The sequence below is a fragment of the Lutjanus erythropterus genome, chromosome 10 (genome assembly GCF_056507025.1).
Source record: "Lutjanus erythropterus isolate fLutEry1 chromosome 10, fLutEry1.hap2, whole genome shotgun sequence".
Taxonomy (NCBI): Eukaryota; Metazoa; Chordata; class Actinopteri; order Lutjaniformes; family Lutjanidae; genus Lutjanus; species Lutjanus erythropterus.
Genome location: NC_139326.1, coordinates 20,630,247 through 20,656,335, shown reverse-complemented (window position 1 = coordinate 20,656,335; position 26,089 = coordinate 20,630,247). Strand labels below are relative to the sequence as shown.

At 40.7% G+C, this 26,089-nt stretch overlaps 1 protein-coding gene across 5 annotated transcripts in view; it reads left to right on the top strand.

Annotated features, from left to right (window-relative positions):
* slc20a2 (solute carrier family 20 member 2) overlaps positions 1–23,597 on the top strand; it is a 55,947-nt gene extending 32,350 nt beyond the window's left edge. For 4 of the 5 annotated variants that reach the window (XM_084728620.1, XM_084728621.1, XM_084728622.1 and 1 more), the window contains 10 exons: positions 2,580–3,143; positions 6,013–6,153; positions 7,570–7,655; positions 9,402–9,498; positions 9,727–9,846; positions 11,810–12,043; positions 12,243–12,879; positions 13,095–13,280; positions 17,077–17,161; positions 22,474–23,597. In XM_084728620.1, the coding sequence (XP_084584746.1) occupies positions 2,855–3,143; positions 6,013–6,153; positions 7,570–7,655; positions 9,402–9,498; positions 9,727–9,846; positions 11,810–12,043; positions 12,243–12,879; positions 13,095–13,280; positions 17,077–17,161; positions 22,474–22,638 (2,040 nt within the window). In that variant the 5' untranslated portion in view covers positions 2,580–2,854 and the 3' untranslated portion in view covers positions 22,639–23,597. Of the gene's footprint in view, positions 1–2,579; positions 3,144–6,012; positions 6,154–7,569; positions 7,656–9,401; positions 9,499–9,726; positions 9,847–11,809; positions 12,044–12,242; positions 12,880–13,094; positions 13,281–17,076; positions 17,162–19,089; positions 19,175–22,473 lie in introns of all 5 variants that reach the window. The other variant, XM_084728624.1, reaches the window with a different exon arrangement.
* The last annotated feature ends 2,492 nt before the right edge of the window (positions 23,598–26,089 follow it).

Below are 26,089 nucleotides of genomic sequence, written 5' to 3'. Positions count from 1 at the left end.
TTGTACAACCGTTCAACACAAACTAATCTTGTCTTCAGTGAAAAGACACACCTTCAAGCGGGAACCCTTACTGCAGATTCGAATCCCTGTTGTGACAAGTGGAGTCAAATAAAATCAAGCTAAACCAGCACATGTGTATGGAAGAAGGGTATTTATTGTACTTTAAATGAAGTACTTAAGCAATCAATAGAATTTTTGAGTTTCAGATGGATATAAAATCCCCACTTAGGACTGTATTGTTGGTCATGAATTATTAATTTGGATAACCTTAGCAATAAAAATTTTATTGATGGACACAAGTTTATGACTTCAGGTTGCCAGTTTACTTTCAGCCCGACAGTCTCAAACCTCTGTCTGAAGACTCTGAATCTTTCAGTCCAGGGGCACCGATCCCTCGCTCTGATCCTTCACTCTGATCTCTTTCTGAGGGGAAGCGAGTGAAAAGAGAATTTCCCCGCAGGGATCAGTGAAGTATCACATAATTTTTACTCAGTCTTTTTGAGATTTGGCAGCCTCTGAGCTCTCCTTGCCTCTCTGTACAAAAAAAAGAAAAAAAGGAAGTGACTAGGGATCTGAGGAAAATGAAACGTGTTCGTTCTTAGATTTTTAACCATTAACAACGTAATAATGTTCAATGTCACTTAGGTAAGGTACTAGATTCTGATTCAGGGAGGTCTTGGGCGGACCTGATCAAGAGACAAATTTTTATCATCTTTTTATGTTCATGTTGTGGTTCAACAAAGGATAAAAGGATAGCAGTATGTGACCTCAACTGTTCCAGATGGAGATCTTGGTCGGGAGGAGGGAGCCATAACTGGCCGCAGGCTATTTAGAAAGGAGCTGCCTGCCCCCACGCGATGAGGAGCGCACAGTCGGTTCATGCCGAGAGAATGTACTCGTCTGGCCTTCAAGCTGTTTACATTTAATGCTCCCCATTAACAATTGGCTTAACCATAGAAGGAAATGTGCTGCCATTAACCCCTATGAAATGACTCTGATTATGTGGCAGAGACAAAAGAAAAAAACAGGGAGAAAGAACCCAGACCAAGTCATTTGTGGCATAGAGGTTTCTCAAGGACCACCAGAGGCTTCAGTGTTGGTGGCCTCATCATCCACTTCTCAAGCTCGTTGTGATGGAAATAAGGCTTGTGGAACTTTACAGGAACATGGGAAGCTGTTCGCCTGTTGTTGTTCGATATTGGATCTCATGATGAACTCAACAAGTGCGGGGCTCGGCACACTTCCTAACACAGAGTCACTGTATGACCTGACAACCAGGGCTTAATCTCGATCACTTGATCAAGAATCGGCCGTTACTCTCTCCTGACATTGTCAAAGATGTTGTTTGCAACAGTCAAAAAACAAAAATACCACTACCCTTGTAATACCTGGCTATGTAAACCCTGAAAATATCTTACAAATAATGAATGAATACAGATTATTTATCTGACGCCTAGATAACTTAAATATTTGTTTATTGACAACAATAAAGAATTTGTCATCATCCAATCCAGTCATAGTCACTCAAAAGTACAGTAATGAAAGTAGGATATAATATTGTTATTTTTCACAGGAGACAAAATAATCAATAGAAGTTTTCTTTACTGTATTATCAGTTTTCTTACTTAACCCCCAGCAATGCAGTTTTGTGAAATGTTCCCACCTCCAGCAGCAGTAAAACATCACTGCTGATGTTCTTACTGCATTGCAGTCTCAACATAAATCCATGAGTTTTTTTATTTTGTGCTGCAGCAAAGGTTTCGATTTAGCTTGAACTCGTACTCCAAATCTTGTTACAAAACTTGCGTGTACCTTTGACTGTCACCCAGCGAGCACTGCAGCAGCCATGCGGAGGCTGAAAGAGCAAAGATTAGAACGGTACTGTAATTTGCAAACATGCAAACATCCACCTGGCTCGCAGTGAAAGTGCTCGAACTGCCTCCGGACATTTCAGAAAGTGCTTTAGTATCACGCTTGTAATTCTGCCTATCATCAGTTTTGGCATCACAGTGTCAGCCGGTGGTTGATGTAGTCTGGTGGTCTAATATTCAAACTTGAATTAGATATTCCTGTCATATTCCTGTCTACATGATGGAGGGGGAAAAACCTGTGAGACAAAGGCAAGTTTGGCAGAGACGTCAGCTGCCCTGTTGTGTAGGGATAAGGTGTTAATAGTCCACTCTATTGCTGGGAGCATTGCTCACATCTCACTCTGGGTACTGTGGTCTTTTTATAGTCTCGGCGCTGTCAGCAGGCCCTCTGGTACAGTCTGATTTGATTCCTTTGAAGTGCAGACTGATTTCCTATTGTGGCTGTCTGAGGTGTCCTCAGCCTTCCTCACTCGCTGCGTCTCATCAAGTTCTGCATCATCATCATCCTGAATAATTTTTTGGGGGCGTTTTCTTCTCTCACGAGCTCTCCTCCTCTCCCTTTTGGTCCCTCCCCTTCTTTGTTTTTAGGTTTTCTGGGGAAGTCACAGGGAGATGTTGCCAGATGGAAGCTGCTGTTCAAAATGAGTAATCATCACTTATGACACTAATCTGTTTTTTTGTGTCTCTTCTCTCTCGTGTCTCTTGCAGGTGAAGGACCGTGCAGACAGACTGTCTCACACTAAGCTATGGAATGCTCCCTGCACCCACCATCACTAGTCTCCAATCTTTGGACTGAGCTCCAAACGCTTAGTTAGCGGCTGTGCTTCTCCCCTCGAACTCTTTATAACCAGGGGACGAAGAAAAGGAGCGGGCTTACCAAGTCCTCCACTAAAAACGCACAGAGCACTTCTTTTTTTAAAATAGAATATTTAAGCTATTTTTTTTTCTCCGCTTGGATTTTTGTGTGGTGAAATCATATCAAGATGGATCTGGAAGCGTACCTGTGGATGGTGGTCATTGGCTTCATCATTGCCTTCATACTGGCTTTCTCAGTGGGCGCCAATGATGTGGCCAATTCCTTTGGCACGGCGGTGGGGTCCGGTGTGGTCACGTTGAGGCAGGCCTGTATCCTGGCGTCTATCTTTGAGACGCTAGGCTCGATGCTGCTGGGGGCCAAAGTAGGAGAGACGATTCGAAAGGGCATCATAGATGTCAGCCTGTACAACGACACGGTGCCTGTACTCATGGCGGGGGAGGTCAGCGCCATGGTCGGTAAGTTGGACTCATTTTACAGTAAATATTTTGACAATTGATTAATTTCAGCTTCACAGTTTTAAGGTTGCTGCTTTACTTTGTCAGATATGATTGTAAATTGAATATCTTTGAGGTTTGGAGTGTAAGTTTGAAGAAACAAGAATTTTTTTTGACACTTTTATTACATTTTTTGGTAAGAAAGAACAAAAACAAAACAAATATACAATACAACGACAAAAGTTGTCAGGCACTATGTTATCCATAAATTTTAATCTAACAGGCACATATTGTAGAATATTAAAAAAAGTAACACGTCATTTACCTTCCTCCTTCCTCGCTGTACATAAACATTTTAAACCGTGATGCATACGTCTTGCGATGTATGCTTCTTTTCTCAGTTTCAGAAGGAAAGTCTCAGAAAGTTTTTCCATGCAGTTATCTACTGTTGGTTGGTTGGTTTGTAACTATTTACAGGTGATTGTTTTGTGTTTTTTGCTGCTACAGTTAATACTTTGAAGAAACAAGAAATTTGAAGGTGCCTCCTTATACTCAATCATAGTGGACATTTTTCACAGTTTTACAACATTTTATAGACAAAATGATCAGTCGACAACAGGCACAGTCTTTTTCAAGAGTAGCAAAGAGGGAGCTATATCAAAATCTCGCTTTACAGCACTGTTGTATAGTCTTGTATTAATGATAATGTAAATAAACAATAGTTGTGGTAATGTGTCATGTATTTGCTGCTTCTGTCGAAAGTACTATTGATCTGTTGCTGCTTCTTGGCCCCATCATTAAGTAAAACAGACAGATGAGAACCAGCATGGATGATGAGGGAGCCTCAATCTGAAAATCATAGATGGATATTAGGACCGAAACGAATGAGTGGTGAATAAACAGTGAAAATCTCAATTCCCTACAGCCCAAGGTGACCTCTTTTAATTGCTTGTTTTGTCAGTAGCACAAAACTCAGAGATACAGATGGAAGCAAAAAATCCTCACATTTGAGAAGCTGGAACCAGTGAGAACTTTGCCAAATAAATAACTCAGTAAATAACAGATTATCTAAATTGATCTCAATTCATTGTCTGTTGATCTACCAGTGGATTAGTAAGCAAATAATTTCAGCTCAAATGTGTATTTCTGTGAATAATTACAAGTATTTCAGCTATTCAACTCTGCCATTCCCTCCGCTAATCATATTTTATAGTCATATGAACATGTGCTTGTTCCTGTAAATGGACGCCTCTGTCACATTTTTTTCACATCCTGACCAACACAATAGCATGCCAGACTATTCTAATACATTAACATTCACACATTCTCCTGCAAGATTATGGACACTTTGTACATTATCTGATACAGACTTTCCAAACATCTCAGACATACTGTGAGCTGCTGTGATCAGAGCCCATGCTGCAGCCACACTGCCCTCTAAATGTCCACAGGACACATATACATACACAAGAGGCATCCCTCATATTCATTACACGTTTGAAGTTTGAGGTTTTCCCAAAATAAAAGGGTTATCTAACCAGTTTGTGGCTCTAACTGTTTTTTCTTAAAACAAAAGTGCTAACTTACATAACTCCAGCAGAGTTGTTTTTGCACTCAACTTGGTAAAAGTTCATAGTTGTTCATTTGAATAACATCTGTACTTGTTTTACGAACACTTGGATTTATGAGAGATGGTGTAAAATTTGTTTTGTCCTTTCAAAGTTTCAAATTAACTCACTGAAAAACAGTGTACAAAATGTTATATCTATTTTCAAATGAACCTCATGTTGTGATGTTTTTGTGTCGTTAATTAACTTCGCGGCTCTGTCAACACCTTCTGAGGCCTGTCACTGTCCTCGCATTAAAACACATTTACAGTGAAGCACAAGCAGGAATTGTTGACTATGAGCAGTGGCTTTATTCATCAAGCTTAGATTTCCTCAGTAAATAAATGGCACAGAACAGAAAACAATGGGGCTCCCATTGAGACAATGGAATTTTAATGAAAGAGTGACTGCTGGGAAATGGTGATGAATAAGCTAATATTATGCACAGGGGATTCCTGTTTTGCTGGAAAATCAGGTGGCAGCCCGCCACATGTGAATGTTGGGGAAACACTGAACAGTTTATATTAATGTCAAACAGGAAACATTTTTCTTTGTATTGTTTCTACAGAATTAAAAGAAACAGTGACTCCTTGATTTGATAAGATAAAACCGTGAACATGCTTGTGACTAGCTGGAGTTCACAGAAACAGCATCAGATACAGAATATTGTCAATGTCTATGTTAGGGCCTATTAACAAACCTCCTGACAATAAGACACTGAGGTCTTTCATTCAAATAAAGCACTCTGTTGCTCAAGAATGACAAAAATACATTTATCTGTGGGGAAAAAGGTTGCCTTAACTGGTAGTTTTGTCTTGATAAATGAAGTATTATTCTCCATGTTTTTTATTTACAGCGCTGTGTGTACAGATTTATCTTTGTAGTAGGCTTTCAGTGTATCTCAAAATATGCATTTGTCTAAGATGTGTAATCCCATATGTTGAAATTACTGCAGAAGTTACTTTCATTGAGCAATTTTAGATCTCAGGTCTCTTTATGATGATGTTTACACTACACCTGTGAAGGTTTGTTTTTTTTAGTCTGTCGTGATGGAAGGATGACGTGTCTGCTGTTATCAGAGGAGACTGAAACTTGAAATACCACTGCATTTGTGCGAATGTCAATACAAATCTAAAGCAATCATTTTAATTTCAAACATCCATAATCCAGTTTGAATATGTTTTAATAAGGCTACAATCCAGTAAATAAATTATAAACAGTGGCTCAAAATCTGTTGCTAATTAAGTACGAAAAATGCCTGATATTTGTGGTTTTGTTCACAGGGTCAGCAGTCTGGCAGCTAATCGCCTCCTTCCTCAAACTGCCGGTCTCTGGGACTCACTGCATTGTTGGCGCCACCATCGGTTTCTCCATGGTGGCCATCGGCACCAAGGGAGTACAGTGGATGCAGCTTGTTAAGATCGGTAATGGCTTGGGGCTCTGTAAGGCCTGTGTGCTTGTATATCGTCATGCCTGCACATGTCTGTCTACGCTGTTTTTACATGAAGTCACTCCTGTCCTCTTCAAAGTGCTACTTCCCCATTGAAAATGTACACTAAACTAAATATCACCTCACTGAGATACCCTCTGTACAGCTACTGTAGAGATTGACTTAAAAAAAAGAGTCTTAGCTCTGTATCATCAGATTATGGTTGACAGCAATGACAGGACGACTCCCTAGACCATTTTACACAGCGAGCAGTCTGTTTTAGAAGAGGCAGAGTTACACATTTCTTCACCATTAGGAGTCTCAGTAGACCTGTATGCCATACACACAGCCACAAGACAGACTTTCTTCAGCTGCACGTATAAACCACAGTTTAATGGACATGAACTTTTTCAGATTACTGGAAAGTAACCAAGTACATTTTCTCAAGTACTGTACTGTTCAATTTTGATTGTTGCTTTCCCATTACTTGTATTTTCATTTTCTGCTTCTCCGTACATCTACTCAGCTACATTTCAGAGGCAAATATTACTAGATATTATATTAATAAATTATACTTCATTACTTACTAGGGCTTTACCCAACTTGAAACTCCTTTATCAGCCTGAGTCTCACCGTTTATGCTTTTATTTGTAGGACAGCTGAAGATATGGCAGGAGAGGGGGAGAGAGTGAGATAATAACATGCAGCAAAGGGCCATAGGCAGGAGTCAAACCCACGGCCACTGCAGAGGACTCGCAGTGTCAGTACAGGGCAAACACTCTATCAACTGAGCTGCCAGGCCAACCTACATCACATGTGATGAACAGTTGATTTCTGCACAGTCAGAGAAAGTAAAAGTGCGCGTCCCGCTCGCGGTTCATAAAATCCCAGTGCACCACAGAGTGGCTCTCCTGCCAGGCTGCTGACAGCACTGTCAGCTGCAGAGTCAATCACAGTGGACAGCACTCGAGGAGCTTGTACCACTGTCTGGTTCAAAGGTATTGTAGCTGACTTCACTGACAGTCATCACCGGAGCAGATAGTGTCAGAGCAAACTGCCCTGCCCTCGCTGTCTGGTGTCCCATTGCCCTCCATTTCTATCACTTTTCTCTGCTCCTGTCACAGGTAGTTTTGTGGTTATTTTGAGACTTGGTTTGTAAAGTTTCGAGCCTGTCATGCTGTTGCTACTGCTTTGCTCTGTGTAGAATGATACAGCTGAAAGACAAAAGTGCAGAGGTTTGACTGACGTAATGCAAGTCGTCTTGGGGTCTTTTCAACTGATGACTGGAAAAGATTTTTGAGGGGCAGCCCTACTACTTACTTTGTAGATTCAGATTAATGGTAAAATATAATCAACACATTAGTAGGGCATTGCTGTTCTTTTCTGATGACTTGTTCTCCTTCCCCTCCAGTGGCGTCGTGGTTCATCTCCCCCCTGCTCTCTGGACTCATGTCTGGACTTCTCTTCATGCTTATCAGACACTTCATCCTCAGCAAGGTGGGATCACAAACACAAATAGGCTCAATCGCTCCCCACTGAGTTGATAGGTTGTCATTTCAATTGCTGGTTCAGTAACATTTTTAACCTTCCAAAGTTTACATTTTAAGCCTTAAAAGCTGAGCACTAGAATACTGACCATAAAAAAAATGTTTTATGATTTCCCATCTTGTTGCCAGTGATGTCCCTGTATAATTTTAATCGGTTTATGATCTTTGGAGACTGAGCGTCTCGTCACATTCACACTGTCAGCATGTAGACTGAGCCAGGAGTTGAAAAAATTCCAGAATTCAGACACAGACATACACGTGTACACACAAACCTGTCCAAAGAACTTCAGCACAGATAAAATCCATTTGATTTGGCAACACCCGCAGATCTGCTGTTATGTAACGGGCAATCTCTGGCAGACCAGGAAGAGAGAAGTGTTGTAGATCATCCTAAGGTCACGGCTGCAGGATTATGTATGAATGAGTCATAGGACGATTTGTCATTTGGACAGGAGCTGCTGTGTAGCTGGGTCAGTTTCAGGATGAGTTCATCTCTGTCTCTGCAGGGTATTTGCATCAGATAAATCCCAATATTTAGTCTATCTATTATATCTGTGTCGTGTTTTCCAAAGTGCACCGTTGAGGCAATGGTTTAGTTTATAATATGAGACTTTTACCTTTTGCAGGTTGGGTCATACCACATATCAACTTCCTGATGAACCACAGATTGTGCAAGACTGAATTGTTGGCTCATGTTGTTGTTGTTGTCATGTTTTTACTATTTCCACACCTTTGACTTGAGCTGAACGTCTGATGTCAACAGGAAGTTACAATAAATTCTGTAAAAAGCCCTGTTTAGACTTGATACTAAAACATCATTGTGATCTGACACAAAGTGACCATAATGACAGATATTGATGAAGTACATTTCAACCACTGTGCAGTTTTTTTTATGTTTAAAGCCAGACAGTAGCTTTCCTCACCTGGACTCGTCACATTAAGTTTAATCAACCTTAATAAATAGACAGATCAGAACATTTAAAAGTAATATTGCATAAGTAGGATGGGGCAACATATGTATTTGACATCAAGATCACAATATCGGTGATAGGGATTAAAGTAATTAATATTTTTATGATTCATAAATTTGCCAAATCTTAATTTCAAAACACCCACAAGGCTTCACTGCTGCATCACATTGCTTCTGATACAATGAGGTATTTATTTTAATCATTTTAAAACGGATAGTATTAATTTTTTTAAACAGATTTATGTAAACTTTACCTATTAGAGAGAGAGAAAAAAGCAAATCCTCACGTTTGAAAAGCTTAGATTTAGCGAAAGTTTTGACTGAAATATTACTGAAACTGTTGACAACTTGAAGGGCACTCAGAGAGCACCGACCTCCGCCAATTCCAAATGTCCAAGGTCCCGTTTTGAATAAAAGTTTGAAATCATTTGTCTGTGCCCTGTGACTCTGGTCTGCTCTAAAATTTAATGGGCTCTTCCGTAGCCTGTTACATCCTTCCACCAAAATCAGGCCAGTAGTTTTTCTGTAATCCTGCTGACAAACAAACAACACTTAAAACACAACCTCGTTGACAGAATCATCAAAATACTTGCAGATAAGTTTTCTCTGCTAATTGATCAATCATCATATCACCATGAAATTAAACTAAAAATTGATCAACATACATATGTTTTATCTCTCATTATCATATCAGAAATTGTGCTTAAAATCTTTTTTTCTACATAGGATGACTCCGTCCCTAATGGCCTGCGAGCGCTGCCCCTCTTCTATGCCTCCACAATTGGGATCAACACGTTCTCCATTCTGTACACTGGAGCCCCATGTAAGTGCTGAGTGGCAGTAACTCCTAATAGAGATATTGTGTCCATTTACTTAGTCTGACACCAGCATATGATCAAATTATCATCTCAGTCTTAACGGGTGATGGTGCCAATGTTGTTTGCTTGCTCAAAATTCCTTCCGAAGGTGTGACAAGAGTATATAAGTAGTTATGAAACATCTTGCAAGGTGGTATTTTCTTCTATGTGTGTTTGTGTATTTTTCATTGCAGTGCTCGGGTTAGAGATGCTACCGGTGTGGGCCATCTTTCTCATCACTTTAGCAGAGTCGCTGATCTGTGCAGGTCTGGTGTGGATATTCGTTTGTCCCTGGATGAGGAGGAAAATAGCAAGTAGGTATCTGTGTGTGTGTGTGTGTGTTGGTGTGTGTCCAGTCTTTCTCACGCCATCTGAAACCCCAGTGCTCTGACCCAGGCCTCTCACAACGGGGCTGCAGCCTCTGCTTGCACACTGTGTGCTCTGACACCAAACAAGCGATGCCAGCGGATGTGTTTTCTTGTTGGCCTCTGCCAGAGCCACTAAAGCCACCAAAAAACCCTGTGAACTCTGTGTAGTAATCCAGTTGGTTTACTTAGACATTTTTCTTTTCTTTCTTCTTTTTTTTTTTGAGTATTGCTGTTTGGCCCGAGGCACGGGGTTAAGATCCTAGCCTGCAGTGTAGAAAGCTTTCAGACTGAGGTCAGAAATTGTTTCCTTAATGGGAAAATCAGCCTGCAGCAAAGCAGACATCGCTATAAAACACATGACACATTAAATAAAACAGTGGAAAGAGCAGTTGGTGGAATATCTGAGAGAGTGGTGGACATAAGCAAGGCATCCAGTCTGTTAAATTGAACTTAATGTCATTCAGGATAGATAAGAACTTCTGTTTATTGCAGAAATCCAACAATAACGCTGCAGACTCTTCAGCCCCACAGATAATAGACATGATAAATGTTTTTTACACAGATGAAAACAAAAATGTAGCTTAATATGAAATAGAATAAAGAAGTACTGTCATTGAACCAATAATATCTCTGTTGAGGCTTAAAATAGAACAAGTATTTCACCCAAAATAAACACGAGTGAGGCTAACTCTGACCTGTTACTTAAACGTGTCATGACCTCTGGATGCCTGTGAGGATTATAGGTGATATTATCTGTCCTAATCTGGATGTTATTGCATCCGTCAAAATGAAACAGGCGATGGCTGAGTTTGTGTGTTTGTACTGAGGGGTGTTTTCAGGAGAACAGGAGCATCAAGCACTGGGATTAGTTTGGATCAGCTGACGGCTGTACGTGTCTTTCTGGAATGTTGCTGCATAGTTTTCTCTTTTTCTGACCTGAAACCAGGCTGCCTATCGTTGATATTAGTACAGTTTCAATAAAAACATGCAAGAAATCATTTAAATAATAAAAATGGGATATGTGTGCCAGAATTAGTAATTAACTTATGAAACTCCTGGCCTGATTTCCTCAGCTCGCCCTCATTGGAAATCATCCAGATAACTTTCTGTAAAACATCAGCCTTTTCTGCCAGTATTTGAATTATTCTAATCATTCTTTGAAAGATCCCCCAGACGTATTAGAGTATAAGCTTGTCCTGGGAGGTGGGTATCTTGAACTAAGCAACTAATGATTATTTTCATTGTTGATTAATCTGTTGATTATTTCCTTAATTAATTGAGTAGTTGTTTAGTTTATAAAATGTGACAGAATTGTGAAAAACGATGGCGTCCTCAAATGTCTTGTTTTGCCTACAACTCAAAAATTATTCAGTGTACTACCATAGAGGAGTAAAGAAAACCAAAAATATTTCCGAAGCTGGAATCTGAGAACTTTGACTTTATTTCTTAAAAAAAAAAACAACAACTAATCAGACTGATTTGGTCAATCTGTTATAGGGATTGATTCAATAGTTGGCAATTTATCAATTTATTGTTGCAGCTCTATGTACTATTTGTATTTATGTTATGTTATATAAACAGCAGATTCAAAAGTGTGGGCTCACTTTATTAAATTTAATGTAAATGCATCTAAATACATTAACTTAGGAATCAATTTTACTTATTTCTGTCAGTAATAATAAAGAACTGTTGAATTTTTTTTATGTCATGTCATTTAATTTTTGCACCAAATTATGGCAAGTAGTGTCAATGAAAGTATAAATAAATACCCATATCCATAAGCAGTATAAGTACCAATTGGTATCAATAAAATCTTAACCTTAACCTGTTTTAGTGTTTATCAAATGTTTATCCTAAGAGGATGTTTTGTCTCTCTTAACGAAACCTTACATCTGTTTATGTCCTCCAGGTCGTCTAAAGAAAGAGCAGGCTCTGTCCCGGATCTCTGATGAGAGCCTGGACAAGATACCTGAAGAGGAGGAGGAGAGCCCCGTCTTTAAGGAGCTCCCAGGGGCCAAGGGCACAGACGAGGCTGTGTTGCCACTCACAGGGGGCAGCAGTGAACGGAGCACCCGCGACTCCAGTGGAGAGCTCACCAACCTGGCTAATGGAGGCACCGTCCTGCCAAATGGCAGGGTGTACGGTAAAACCGAAATATTCCTTTTGATTTGCGATGTGCTGGTACATCAACAGGTTGAACATGAGTTGCTACAGCTTTTTATTGCCACTCCATAAAGCTGCACCACTCTATTTAAGGGAAGAATCTGTAAATGTGCTGCTATTGGATATTTAATTAGTAATACTATACATCCACGTTCACTTATTCATCGTCTCTCCTTCAGGTCGAACCCACTCGATGACCAACGGCTGCCTCAAGTCACCCGTCTCTAACGGCAGCTTCAGCTTTGATGGCCACATGCGCAGCGATGGCCAGGTATACCACACCGTGCACAAGGACTCAGGTCTCTATAAAGACCTGCTTCACAAAATCCACCTGGGCCGCATGGATGAAAACGACCGCTCAGGCTCCAACGCTGGCCCAGCTGACAACAATTACCGCCTGCTGCGGCGTAACAACAGCTACACCTGCTACACAGCAGCTATATGCGGCATGCCCGTCCAGCCGCTCATCCGCACAGAGTCTCGCGAGGACAGCGAAAAACTGGTGGGAGAGGGAGGCGGCAGGAGCAACAGCGTGTCCTACTCCAAGAAGAGGGTACGCTACGACAGCTACTCATCATACTGTAACGCCGTGGCGGAGGCTGAGATCGAGGCGGAGGAGGGCGGCGTGGAGATGAAGCTGGCCACAGAGCTGGAGGGGGTGGAGGAAGAAGGCGCTCCGGCTCCAGTGCCTCTGGACGACTTGGCTGAGGAGGACCACGAGGAGAAGGACAAGTCAGAAGTGTTCCTGCTTTTCCACTTCCTGCAGATCCTCACCGCCTGCTTCGGCTCCTTCGCCCACGGAGGAAATGATGTCAGGTGCTGCTTCCTGCTGGTTACAGCACATACAACATTCCATACAGCCAATGCACCTGTCAGATTACATTTCCCCAGTACCCGATCATATGTTTTGTGATTCCTAAAGCTTATTCTTAATTAAATTACATGCATGTGATGACAAACATGCATTGATGTCATTTTGTCCTCTATGTTCATTCTCCCATAAACACTAATCTCTCTCCTCACCTTTGCAGCAATGCCATCGGGCCCCTGGTGGCGCTGTGGATGATCTATGACCAGGGCGGCGTCATGCAGGACGCTGCCACTCCTGTCTGGCTGCTATTTTACGGTGGTTTAGGCATCTGCGCTGGCTTGTGGGTTTGGGGCCGCCGCGTCATCCAGACCATGGGGAAAGACCTGACTCCCATCACCCCCTCAAGGTGAGAACGCCACCACATGGGAGAGCATGCAGAATGGTTTGTGTATGTGTGTGTGTGTCTGTCAGTGTATATGGAGATGTCTGAAAAATAATCATTTGGAGGAGAGAGAAAAACTGTTTGTGGCAGAGGTGAACTTTTCCAACATGCTTGATTTCACTTTGAAAAGCCTCGACATGCTGACTCACACACGTCCATCGGGTGCAACAGCTTCCTTGGTAAGTGTTGACGTGCTCACAACTGTATGAATGCACACACACAATGTCTCAAGGCTGTTAAATCTTACTGAACAAGCTATTCAGCTGACAGTGAACCTGAGGCAGTACAATCGTAGATAGAGTGCTCTGTTACCTCAAGTCCTCCCTGCTCACAGGTACAGTAAACTTATCTGACTAATCAAGGGTGTTTGTCTCGAGCACGCAGCACTGATTAACCTCTCTCTACTCTCCAAACAGAGTTGCCGCTGCAGGCAAGATTGCATATTAACTACACAGGCAGCCTGCAAGCACAATGTTGTATTCACATTCTCTATGTTGGTTGCATCTCTAAAGACCTGTGAATTATATTTAGAATTCCCAGAAAGAGGGCAGACTGATTTCATGTAATTTAATTACTTTAATGTAAAAATTTGTATATTTTAATACATTTTGTTTGAGATTAGGTGCAATACAAACATGTAGGGATATTTTTATCCCTTCTAAAAGATGTGTCATAATCTCTGTGTTGCAAAAAGAAGTTACAAATTAATCACACAGTCCATTTTCAACTTTTAGCAGGATTTATATGGGTGCTGAAATTCTGTGAAAACACTTGAATTGTAATGGTGGTTTGAAAAGTGCTTGGACTTGGGATAAAGTGCTTGAAACTGCTTGAAATTGTAACATGCAGCTTCATAGCATGGGAGAGTCAGACACTTTTGAGGCATGTGAAAGGTGAGCTATAGTAGGGAATTTCTGACTTCAGGGTATATCGAATGCCAAGTCTACTTACAGATAGGTGACACATTTTAAAACATTTTCTTGTGTTTTCCTTCATCCTTAGGCCAACAGGAAACATAATTCTGGTTGTTTATTGCACAGTAACATCTGATTTAATGTGATGAAGTGAAATACAGTAATGATCTTGAGTATATACTGTTTGTGTATATAAATCTGTATTTTACCACAGCTGTATAGTGCTGTTACAGCATGAAAATGCACCAAATGCACCTTGAAAATGCTTGAAAAGTGCTTGAATTAAAACAGACTTCAACTAGAGAATAAAGAAGGAATGGTAGACTCTCTTTTTCTCCTCTGCCCTCTGACTTATTACATAATAATTATGAATAAATAAGTAGTCTTTTGGACCACAGCACATAAAGCCCCAGGGCTCCTTTCGTCCCACAACCTAACAGCGGACATCACGCATCCTTAACCACTGTCTGCTGCTCCTATGTCCTTGAGATCAATCTTTCTCTCTCTTTCTCTTGCTGTCCTCCCATCTTCCCACGCATTAGCTGAAGTGTGTGTTTGTGTGAGTGTGTGTGTGTGTGTGTGTGTGTGTGTGTGTGTGTGTGTGCGCGCGCATACCTCAAGGATGTTTGTGTGTATCGTGTCAGCTAAAAGAAGCCAGGCTCTGTGCCTGCAGGTCGTTCTACTGTGAATGTACTGTATGTGTGCATGCACGCACGCATACATATTAAGGTCTAATTGTTCCAGCAATTTATTTGAGTGTGTGTGTGTGTGTGTTTACTCTGTTGCCTGGCAGGAACATCACACAGGGTTTCAGGAAGTTGTTTGGCATTCTGGATGAGGAAAAGTAGAGCAGGAGGGGTGAGGGAGGGGCAAAGCCACAGTGGGAACCCTGGCCTCTTCTTCTCCAACCACAGGGAGGGACGCCAGTCTGACTCCTTCTCTTTGCACTTTTATTTTTCCCCTCTGTCCTCCTTTTTTCATATTCCTTCCTAGCTCCTCTATTAAATCTCTATTTTTGCGGTTAACCCTCTTCATTCCTTCCCATTTTGCTCTCCTCACGGCATCTTTTTTGTTTTGTTTTTTATTGGCGTCTCACCTCTAAATCTCTTCCTGAAAGTCCTGCGATTGTTCTCACACTCACACCATCTCATTATTTTTCCCTCTCTCTTAATTTATCCTCTCTTTTGGCCCCTTTCTCTGTGTGTGCCTTCTTTCGTTCTTTCTTAATCTCCCTCCTTCCATCACCAGCTTAGTCTTTTGCCAGGACCCAAAGACAAATTTGCTCTGGTTCACTGTTGTAAAGGCTCTCTTTCCTCCCAGTGTCTGTTTCCATGCATCAATCTGACAAAGAAGTTTGTTTGGGCAAGGACAGGAAAGTGTGTGTATGTGTGGGTGCAGTTGTGTGTCTATAGTTGTGCCTGAGCATATGTTTGAGCGGGCACAGTGAACACTTGAACAGTGTGGTGTATCACAGCAGTAAAAACATGTCACAGTCGGAAAAACACAGGTGTTAATAATAAAATCAGTGATGGCTGAATTTAATTTAGCTGCCTCAGTTTCAATATTCTGGTATTGTTCATGCTGACTCACTGTTACACTGACTGTGTTTACATGCATAAAATATTCTGGTTTTCCCTCCTTTTTTTCCAAAAAACACAATATTCTGCTGTTTACATGGCTAATGAAAATGAATACTCCACTAATATGTGAAGTAGACTACAGGGTTTGTTGGAAGAAGTGAGTCTCTCCTGGTGCCAGCACTTTGCTGCAGTCACAGAAAAGAGCTATAAGGACTATTAAAACATATTACAAGGAGTTTTTAACTGGTTATGAATCCATATCGATTTAATACAGGTGCTTCTATATGACCTACATAAGCAAACAAGGCCATCGGCGAGAAGATTGGCTGTTTCTATGTAGTTATTTTTAACGCTTGCCGCCGGGTCAGCCTGCAGAGAAACACTGGGAAAATCACAGATCCAACTTTTGATTTTGATTATTAAAACTGAAAGTTGGTTTCAATCAATTTTGATTCAGAATTGAAATTGTGACACCCCTGTTAATTTTATTATTACCTGTGCTTTTCCCACAGTGACAATAGACACAGCACAATAGAAATGTATAAGAAACGTTTGGGGCATTTTTTTTCTCCTTAGCTAGATACCATGCAGTGGAGAGCTCACAGGCAACGAGTAGAGAGAAAATGTGGGGTGACGTTGCAATCATATGGTCTTAAACCCCTTGGCTGCCAGGACATCCCACACTTTCTGTATGCAGTACTCAATATTTGCACACACACAGTTGAGACGAGTGCCCAATCATCAGAACACTGCTGTGAAAGAGATTGGCCCTTGCTGTTCAAGGAGACTGGAGTGAAATCTTGCAGATCTGACCAATTAAAATGTGACACTGTCTGTCCCCAGAGCCTTACCTCAGTGCCCAGTGAGTTCTATTGGCTTCTGTTTTTTTTATTTAGTACTTAACTGCAGTGAAAGAAGAACCAGCTAATGATTCAGCATTAAGCTCATCCGGTTTTCTTCATCTCTCGCGAGGCAATACAGGCACACACTCATACAACACAAGTGCAGCTACATGTATATCTTTATGAATTACCAACATTCAGGAGCTGATAGAAATGCTGTCTTTTTGTCTGTATGTGATCATCATATTTCTTTTCCTTTTGTGTGCGTGTGCATATTTTTAAGAGCTGTTGAATGTTCTGCCGTGGTTAATGTGTGGGTATGATGAGAACGTGCCATCACCAGCACGTCCCAGACATGACAATGAAAGATGTCTCTTTGCTCCCCCTCCCCTCCCCTCCTCTCCCTTCCCTCCCTCCTCCACAGTGGATTCACTATTGAACTGGCTTCTGCACTCACAGTCGTGTTGGCTTCCAATATCGGAATCCCTGTCAGTACCACACACTGCAAGGTATGACTGAGTGGCCCCTCCAGCTGGCCCCTCAACCCCCCCCCCCCCACAGGCATCCCCAGGGGACAGGGAGCTCACACTGCCTCCCGGGGCGCATCGGGCTGGAAATACACACCCCACTTCAGTCCAAATCAGTCTTGCAAGCAGATTCATTTTTTTATGACCATATTTGTGCCTGGCAATCTGTGTCCATGTCCTTTTCCTGGTTGTGTTTGCAAGGATGCCCAAAGAAATAACTAAATACGTTTCCTTAGAGACAGCGAAGTTCAGATGCTTGTAACAGAAGGAAATGATTCCAGTCTATTACAACACGAGTATTGTTTATTAGTTTTGGCCACCATTTCTATCAGTTATGATATCATTGTACAAGCTAAAATAATTGCTGAGATCTGGGAACATGGCAGTATTGCTACAACAAAGTCAGACTGGGCAAGAAACAACAGCTATTGTTTGATAATGCCGGTTGTTAAACAAGTGAGCGCTTAATTTCCACTGGGGATGGAAGGAACATGTCGCTCTAACTTTTTAAAAAGTAATAGTTTTGTCACCTAATTTACAGTTTTCTCATTATATTCTCTTTGGAATGATGAAGATGCTTTGTTGCCATAGTTTTGGCCTCCCAGGAACATACATCTTACCTACCTTATCGGTGGAGGTTGCTGGGGCTGTTTACAACAAAATTATAGACACTGCAGTAGCCTTTGGATCGTCCGTTAGTGTTGCTGCTATATCAGACTGGTCTGGAAACAAATGCAATCAAACATGAGAGCTGTGTTTATTCTTAAAAGCAATATAATGTAAAATTTCTCAACTGATTTCAATGAGCTGTTCTCATATTCAAGGGTTCATGATCTATATGGAATTAGGAAAAAAAACAACCTTTTTTTCCTACTCAATCTAGATCACAAGTCTTTGAATATAACGTCACTCACTGAAATCAGTTCTAAGTGTTATAGTGCATTTTATCTAGAAAAACTCCAGCTCTTTTTACATGTATTTCTTTAGATGCTGATCTTGCCTGGTCCAATATGGCAGCGATGGTGACAGGAACGAAAATTTATAGAATTAGTATTCTTTAAGGCAGGAACATTATCAATCATAACATATTGAAGTAAGTAAAAATGGACGATATGACATATGACTCCCCAAACATGAAACCAAAGCATCTCTATCACCCCCTGGTGGCTGGCTCCAGTATTGGCCATGAACGTATGTTGGCGGATTGAACATGGGCCATCTTTTTGATTAAATACTTTTTTTTTTTTTTTCATTTTTGGTAGTTCTTATCATGCTGATGTATATTCAGGTGTTCATTAGTGTATTAATAATTCACTGATAATTCATTTATTTGATTGAGGAACCTCTGACTTCACTGTTCAATGTCACTATTTTTCCAGATCTTAGTAAACAACTTGGTGAGTACAAGAGCAGTACTATTAGAAATGTTTGCCAAAACAATGAAAAGACCCAGACCCACATTGTCATAAACTGGAATTGTCCTTTAAATTCCTGCATCTGACAGTCCCCTCTAAACTTTTAACTTCATTGAAAGACAATCAAACAGTTTGAAGCTGTGTCCAGCCCGCTGCAGAAGACCCAGGCCGCAGAGTGCAGCCCCTCTCCCCTGTTCTTTTCAGGAACGTCAAGAACATCAGGCTGGGAGACGAGGCGGACCGCTCCAGCCCCAACCATCTCCTGCCCCGTCCCCATCAACATGATGTCTCATCCTCTGTTTCATTCCCACCAACTCTCTTCCATTTTGCCCTTTCAGCACTGGCATGGTTTGGTGTGTGGGCCCTCCACCCTCCTGTTTTTGGCTGCAAGCAGCCTCCCCCCACGTCCCCACCCCCACCTGTCACACACATTTTCCACTTTTTTTTACCTCCGTCTCCATCTTTCTCTGTCTCTCCACTCATGTGTCTTCACAGCGGATTTTGCATTGAAGTAATGAGTGCGCTAACAGTGCTTGTTGCATCAAATGTGGGCATCCCAATAAGCTCCACCCACTGCAAGGTATTGGAGTCAATGGTAGTGAAGCCGTGCTAGAGAGCTTCCTCAGAGCTCCACTTCATCGCTTCACTTGTAGCTGTCAATCGCCACAGCCAATCACAACTCCTGAAGTTGCTGTTTTGACCTCTCCTGCAGTTTCCCTCCAACAGCGAACCTTTTAAGAGGACCTTTATAAGAAAAGATTGATTGGGTGCAAGTTTATTAGATAAAAAGCATTATCCTGAGATGTTTTATCAGTTTTTTCTTCTTTTTTTTTTGATTTAGATCTACTTGTTTACATTCCCGTTAGTTAATTTGATCAGAAGTATCACATTTTTCTGTAATCAGTTTTACTTAATGATGGAATAGAATTTGGATTATGGGAAGGTCAAACTTCAGCTTGTGTTCCTGCAACATTAGGAAACACATTTAAAAGAATGGTTTGACATTCTGGGAAATACGCTCATTGTCATCCTGGTGAAGAGTCAAATGACGAGATTGGTGCCATTCTCAGACGTGAGTGGTATTGATCATCTCATATACCTCTCTACTGGAGGGCAAATAGGCATATTTCCCAAAATGTTTTACCTTCAAATTGGAAGGCTATATTCAGGGAAAGTTAAGTGTAACACATGCGTCTTACTGACGATTTTAAATCATTTTATTGTAGAAATACTGCATCTGTTAAAGCGTAACATTGTTGATGATCAGGGTTGGGTAGGTTTACTTTGAGATTTAGTAACTGAACACAAAACATGGACACAGCCGCAAAAATTTCTTTCCACAAATATTCTTTTTTTTTCTCTTGAAACATCTCAAAATATTTTAAATGAAATGCATCAAGTTAAAAAAAAAAAAATATGTCTGAAATTTTTTGTTCATCATTATGAGAATTTTCATGTAAAAGATTCTCCTGTTTTTCTGAATTAATGCAATCTTGTTTTTATGTAAGAAATAAATCGTCTCTGTTTACATTACAGATTACATTACATGTGATCTGTAACCTGTTGATGATTTAGATTAAAACCATGTTCATGGTTCAGATAGATTAATCAAAAATGTCTGCTGAAGGGAAACTGCACAAGACACAAAACTGGTTTTTAATTGCTGATGATCAATTTGTCTAAACATCAACATCGCCATCCATACCTTACTTTTCAGTTCTCACCTCCAAATACCCTGTCACTTCCCTAAAACCTCAGTTAATCGACTGCTATGCCAAAATGCTAAATCTACTGATGGTTAGAGGTATTAGGTATAATTGTGGTGGTGATTTGATTGATTTGATGGTTCTGTGTCGGGGATTCACAGATGTTGTTGGATGAAATCAGTATTAAAAGTATTGAGAGTTTTCTTTCCATTTTAAGACATGTTTTCTGAATTTGTTAAAAGTGGCCAACAACATCTGTAAACATCTCCCAGACAGTTGTGAGAGAGACTGCGAGTGTGTGTGTGTGTGTGTGTGAGCAGTGATGGGCATCCATTTGGTTTCGTCTCAGTTCAGTGACTGTTGTCTTTATGTGTTTGGCTTCTTTACTTCTGTGCAGATCAAACTGAATTGATGCCCAGCCCTGGTGTGTGGGGTGCTGTGCTGTGATTATGTACAATGACTCGTTGTTTCCAAAGCTCTACAGGCAGTCAGCAGCACAAACACTGAGGTCACGACGAGTTCAGGCTTTGCTGCTGCGTGCCTGAAATACTATGATTGGCTGTAAATGGATCTTAACCACAAACTTTAGTCATTGTTACATAAAAACTGCTTTTAGGATAATGCTAATTATCCAAATGAAGGAGACATTTTGGAAAACAAAGAACTCGGCCTCAGTTTGACTAACATCTCCTTCCCTGAAAATGCCTTTGTGTAGTTTAGCGCTCAGTGCAACTTTGAGTAGGACCGACCCATTGACTACAAACACGGCCGGTCTCTGTTGACCTGACCTTCCACATTTAGTCGAGTGTGTGACAGAAGGTGTCTCATGTTTCTGTGGCCGTATAAGAGCAGGCACAGTGTTAACTCCCGCCCACCTGCAGCGTCACAAACAGAGCTGAGACCAGTCACTGCACACGCCACTCCAACACACTGAGGTGTCTGAAAGGTGTTTATGTCCCTTCTTATTCAGCGCTGTTCTCTTTTGATTCCTTGAATAAAAGGTGAGAGAGGGGTTCTTTGGTGGACATCTGACATGAGCAGAAATGATTATATTAACTGAGAAAACTCTTAAAGAAAAAACTAAAAATTGTCCTCTTTTTTGATTTAAAGTCCAATAAAGAGGAACACCTATTTTTGATACACCAGTACTTCTCATTTCAGACTTCCACACCCAGAAATATGACATTTAAGTAGTATTAACTTTTGTAATCGGCTTGCTCTAACTAACAGACACTTTGGACCGAGCTGGTCTTGAAGAGCTGAAGGTTGTCTACCGGCTTTTCTGTTCAGATGCTGATGTTATGTGTTCGCTCAACTATTATCAGTGGTGGTTAAGTACAGTTTTGAGGTACTTGAACTTCAGTTGAATTTCCATTTTCTGTTATACTTTCTAGGGAAATATTTCATAATTATTATATATTCAACTCCACTGCATTTATCGGAGACGTAGCCACTTATATATAACATATACATAATGTCTGATGTTCTTAGAGGATATCTTTCATCATCAAGTACAAATACTTTCTGAACTTAAGTAATGTTATTTTGTAAGTTGCATGCATTACCTACATTTTAACACAAATTCCTGTCTACTCCTTATATTTTCAAAACTGGCTTGTTACTTGAGTTTTAATGCATTTGAGGGAAATTTTTGATTATTTTTTACATTGTTATATGTTGAAGATAATGTAAAGCTTCCTGTGCGAGGCTACCTTTTACTCAATATACTTTGAGTGTATATCAGAGCTGGTACTTTTTCACACAAGTATCTGCACTTCTACTTAAGTAAAGAGTGCATAGTACTGCCACCTCTGGAGATTGTTATATAATATTATAAAACTCTGGAAAAAATGTAGTTTTATTTCAGTAAAAGTATTTTTAGAAGTATTTTAACTAAAAGGTCTGTGTACTTTCTCCACCACTGTCTATTGTTGTGTCAAAAGCCACAAATGCACCACATAACTATGTGACTCCTACCAGTCCTCCAATTGCAACTTCATCCATAAACTGTCAAGACCATCACATCTAGATGGACAAGTAGTGGCTAAACGTATAGTATGACATCATAAGAAAAGCCTGAACAACCGGCAGCTCTTCGTATTATCTTTGACTTTGCCACTTTGAACCTTTTTTTCTGTGCTGCTGCTGATTGTTTTCTTTCGGCGGCCTCTAGGTGGGCTCGGTCGTGGCCGTGGGTTGGATCCGCTCCCAGAAAGCTGTGGACTGGCGCCTCTTCAGGAACATCTTCCTGGCGTGGTTTGTCACAGTGCCTGTGGCCGGCCTGTTCAGCGCAGCCGTCATGGCCCTGTTCGTCTACGGCATCCTGCCCTTCATCTGAGGGCACGTGGCTGGGAGGGAGAACAGAGGAAGAAGAAGAGGAGAGTCAGAGAGAGAGAGAAAGAGCTAGAGGGAAACTTGGGTAAAAATCTCAGCTCGAGTGTTGGGGTTGCAGATAAAGGCGAAGGAAATTAAACAAGGGGAAAGGGGCGAGGGTGACGGGAGTTCAGAGGTTTACAGACAGACTTGGTTGTACTGTGGATGTGAGGAGGGTTGGTTCATATGCTGCCTGGCTCCGTAGTCCAGAGATCTTTTTGACTCATTTGAGTTTCTGATCGTTTTTTTTTCTATTTTTTTTTTATTTATTCTCGTTTTGGGTGCATAAGAAAGCGTGTAACCAACGTGTTCACCGTACCATTCAATCTGCTGTACATATATGACAATAATAAGATTTTCCAGTAACAAGAATTATGGTTGTTGGAGAAACAGTGGCAGTCATCTTGTCTCTTAATTAAAAAAGTCATGACTTAAAAGAAAAAAAGACAGCACAGGACTAAAAATAATCAAATGGTTAATTCTACCCACCTAAACATGCCTGCAGTAAAACTATATCATTCTGCCTGCAATCCCAGGTAGCATAGTTGGTCAAGTGCTTATTATTATTGTTCCAAAATGCCAGAAAAAAAAACTGTACATATTGTTATATTGGATTGAGTGTAATTTGTTGTATTGCGGCTTGCTTTAAAGTTAAAAAAAAAAAGAAGACGAAACGATGTGCGTTCGGTCAACCAACCCATCCACCATCTCACTTGTAACATGCTAGCCAGGTACAACTAGGGCCAAATGGAAAGGATGCCTCAGAGAGGGGTGGTGGGACTGTCACTCTGCTTTTTTTATTTTCCACATGATACCATAGAAACCTGATTTGCTAAAGAGTTGATTTTTTTTGTCAAGACCTCCTGTATGTTTTTAGAGATGGATCTCATTTTTTTAAATGATGTATTATACTGTAATTTGTATTGTAAATACTGTCCTTACAGAGTTTTGGGGGATGGGGTGGGGGGGGGTCACGGTTTGTTTTTAACATCCTAAGGGTGGAGTGGGCGGGATTTCTTCACTTCTTCATGATGTTATGTTATAGAGTATGTTTCATCCCAGAATACACACACACACACACACAATAGGCTGCTGTTTCGTAGAGGCTGACAGAAGTATATTGATTGGAAAACACAGTGTTTAAATTCAAAGTCATGAACCAAACCTGAAGATATTATTTCTGATTTTATTATATCAGTAAATTCAACAGTATTGGCAGAAAGTTCCTACTCGAGAAAATGATTAGTTGGGTTTCAGAGGACGATATTCAAGGGAAGTTGCTCCCATGAGTGCATTTAAAGTAGGGATGCACGATAATATCGGCATGTTATTACTATCTGATGATAAATAGGGGATTCTCTAAATCCACAATTTAATTTGACTTGATTTGTAATGATTTTTTGAGAGGGGGGGGCTTTAAAATAACATATCAGCAATGGCCCAAAATTATTATCTGACAGGCCGATACGATGACGCTTAAATTATGCACAGACAGTATATATGCAATGTAGAGGCTTTTTAAAGTGTCTGAATCTGACAGTGAAGTTTTGGTGTGCAGCAATTGGTCATGTGAGGAGGAGACAAACTGCATTCCTTCAAAGCTACGAATTTAACTGGCCATCTTCAGAGCTGTCACAGTGATCATTATAATGAATTTGTAAAGATCAAAGAGAAACAGGCACCAGTGGAAAAGCTCTCGGCAGTGGTTTTCTTATTTTGCCCAGTGAATGTGTACATCTTGAATGCATCTGCCAGTGGGCCATCACCATAAGAGTAGGTATAATAATGTGTTAATTCCTTTGCAGGAGAGATTACCTGTTCTTTGCATTTAGAGGGGATAAAACTATGCGAAGATATTGACAATTGGCCAAAAATATCTGCAAAAATCCAATATCGTGCATCCCTAATTTAAAGTAGAATGACGTGTAGGTGCAGCAGAAGAAGCCAAACGCTAAAAACCTGAGACAAAAACACACTGATAAGTAAAATGTTCACATATCTTCATCCATATGCCTTTGTTTTCATACATAGAGAGCTCAGTTACTGGAGTCATTCCCTCATAACGAAGGCTCCCCGCCAATGATGGACCTCAACACTGTTCACGTTTGGGTCATTTCAGATCTCCATGTTTGCCAGTCAGGCTACATCTTAGTCGAGGCTTTTTATCTGAACCTCTGTCTCGTAACCCTTCATGTGACAAATCTGAGGTACATGGCTCTCAAGATGCCTCCAAAAGTCGAAGCCTTGTCATGTCAGACGGCTATTACGTGTCATAAAACTAACTGTTGTATTATAAACTCAGCCAGATATGCAGTGGTGGAAAGAAACGGGAATTAAACCCGAGCCACACGTGTAGCTCCTCAAAACGGGCTGGTGGTTGTTGTTTGAAGTGTAGAAGCATTTAGTCTGTTGATCACGTGTGTTTTCAATCTAAGTGCTAAAGGTTCTATGTAGATATCATAGCGTCAAGTTCAGGGCGTGTGGCTTTTGAGGACGCTCGTATCGCAAGACTTTTGTCTTCGGATCATTTTGTCTGAATGAGACGGTATCGGGGTGGATAGTACTGATCATCACCAGCTTTTTAACAGGGTCACCTGACCTGTAGATGAACAAAGTCTAAAGCTTTTTTTATTTGAACAAACTCGATGCCAGGTGTTGCAAGAAGTTCTTTTTGTTCTTGTGGTGTGTGTTTCCTAATTTCATTTTCGTTTTCTCATGAACAAATCTATGCTTAAGTAGCCACTTGCCTTGTAACATTGTGTTTTATTTTGTGCAGATACAGTAAAATTATTAAGTACTGTGGTGTTTACATCGTAACCATATTGTAGAGTATCTGAAAAAAAACTGTTGCCTAATGATGCCAATGAAAGACAAAACTATTAACCATGAATTTTTAAGTGCAAGTAAAAAAAAATAACCTGAAGTGTCTAGAGAGAGAAAGAGATCGAGAGCAAGCGTGCACGTGCGCGATGACTCGTTTTTTTGTCGTAGAGGTCGTGCTAATCATGATCCCTGTCACTTTACACTGCTACTACAATGTGTTAACACTACATGTATGGGTGCAATTCAGTAATGAAGAGAATGACTAGAGAAATTTCATCAAGACTATATATTTTTCTACCATATCTGAGTTTTAACCTGGGCGAGCTTCCAGACACTTTGGAGGACACACTGACACTGTGGGGGGGTGATGGGAAATTGGGGACTAGTTGTTATAAGATCACAGTGACACTGAGAAAACGGTCTTATTAACAGGGTGTCTCGCCTCGCTGGTGCCATGTGCCACACTTCCTCCGAAGCCCAGTGTGTTCTTCTAACATGTAGATTTGACGTGTCGGTTGCCAATAGATCAGATTTTTAAATTTACCATTTTTATTTTTGAATTTTAGATGAAAACACTTTGTAATTTTGTTTCC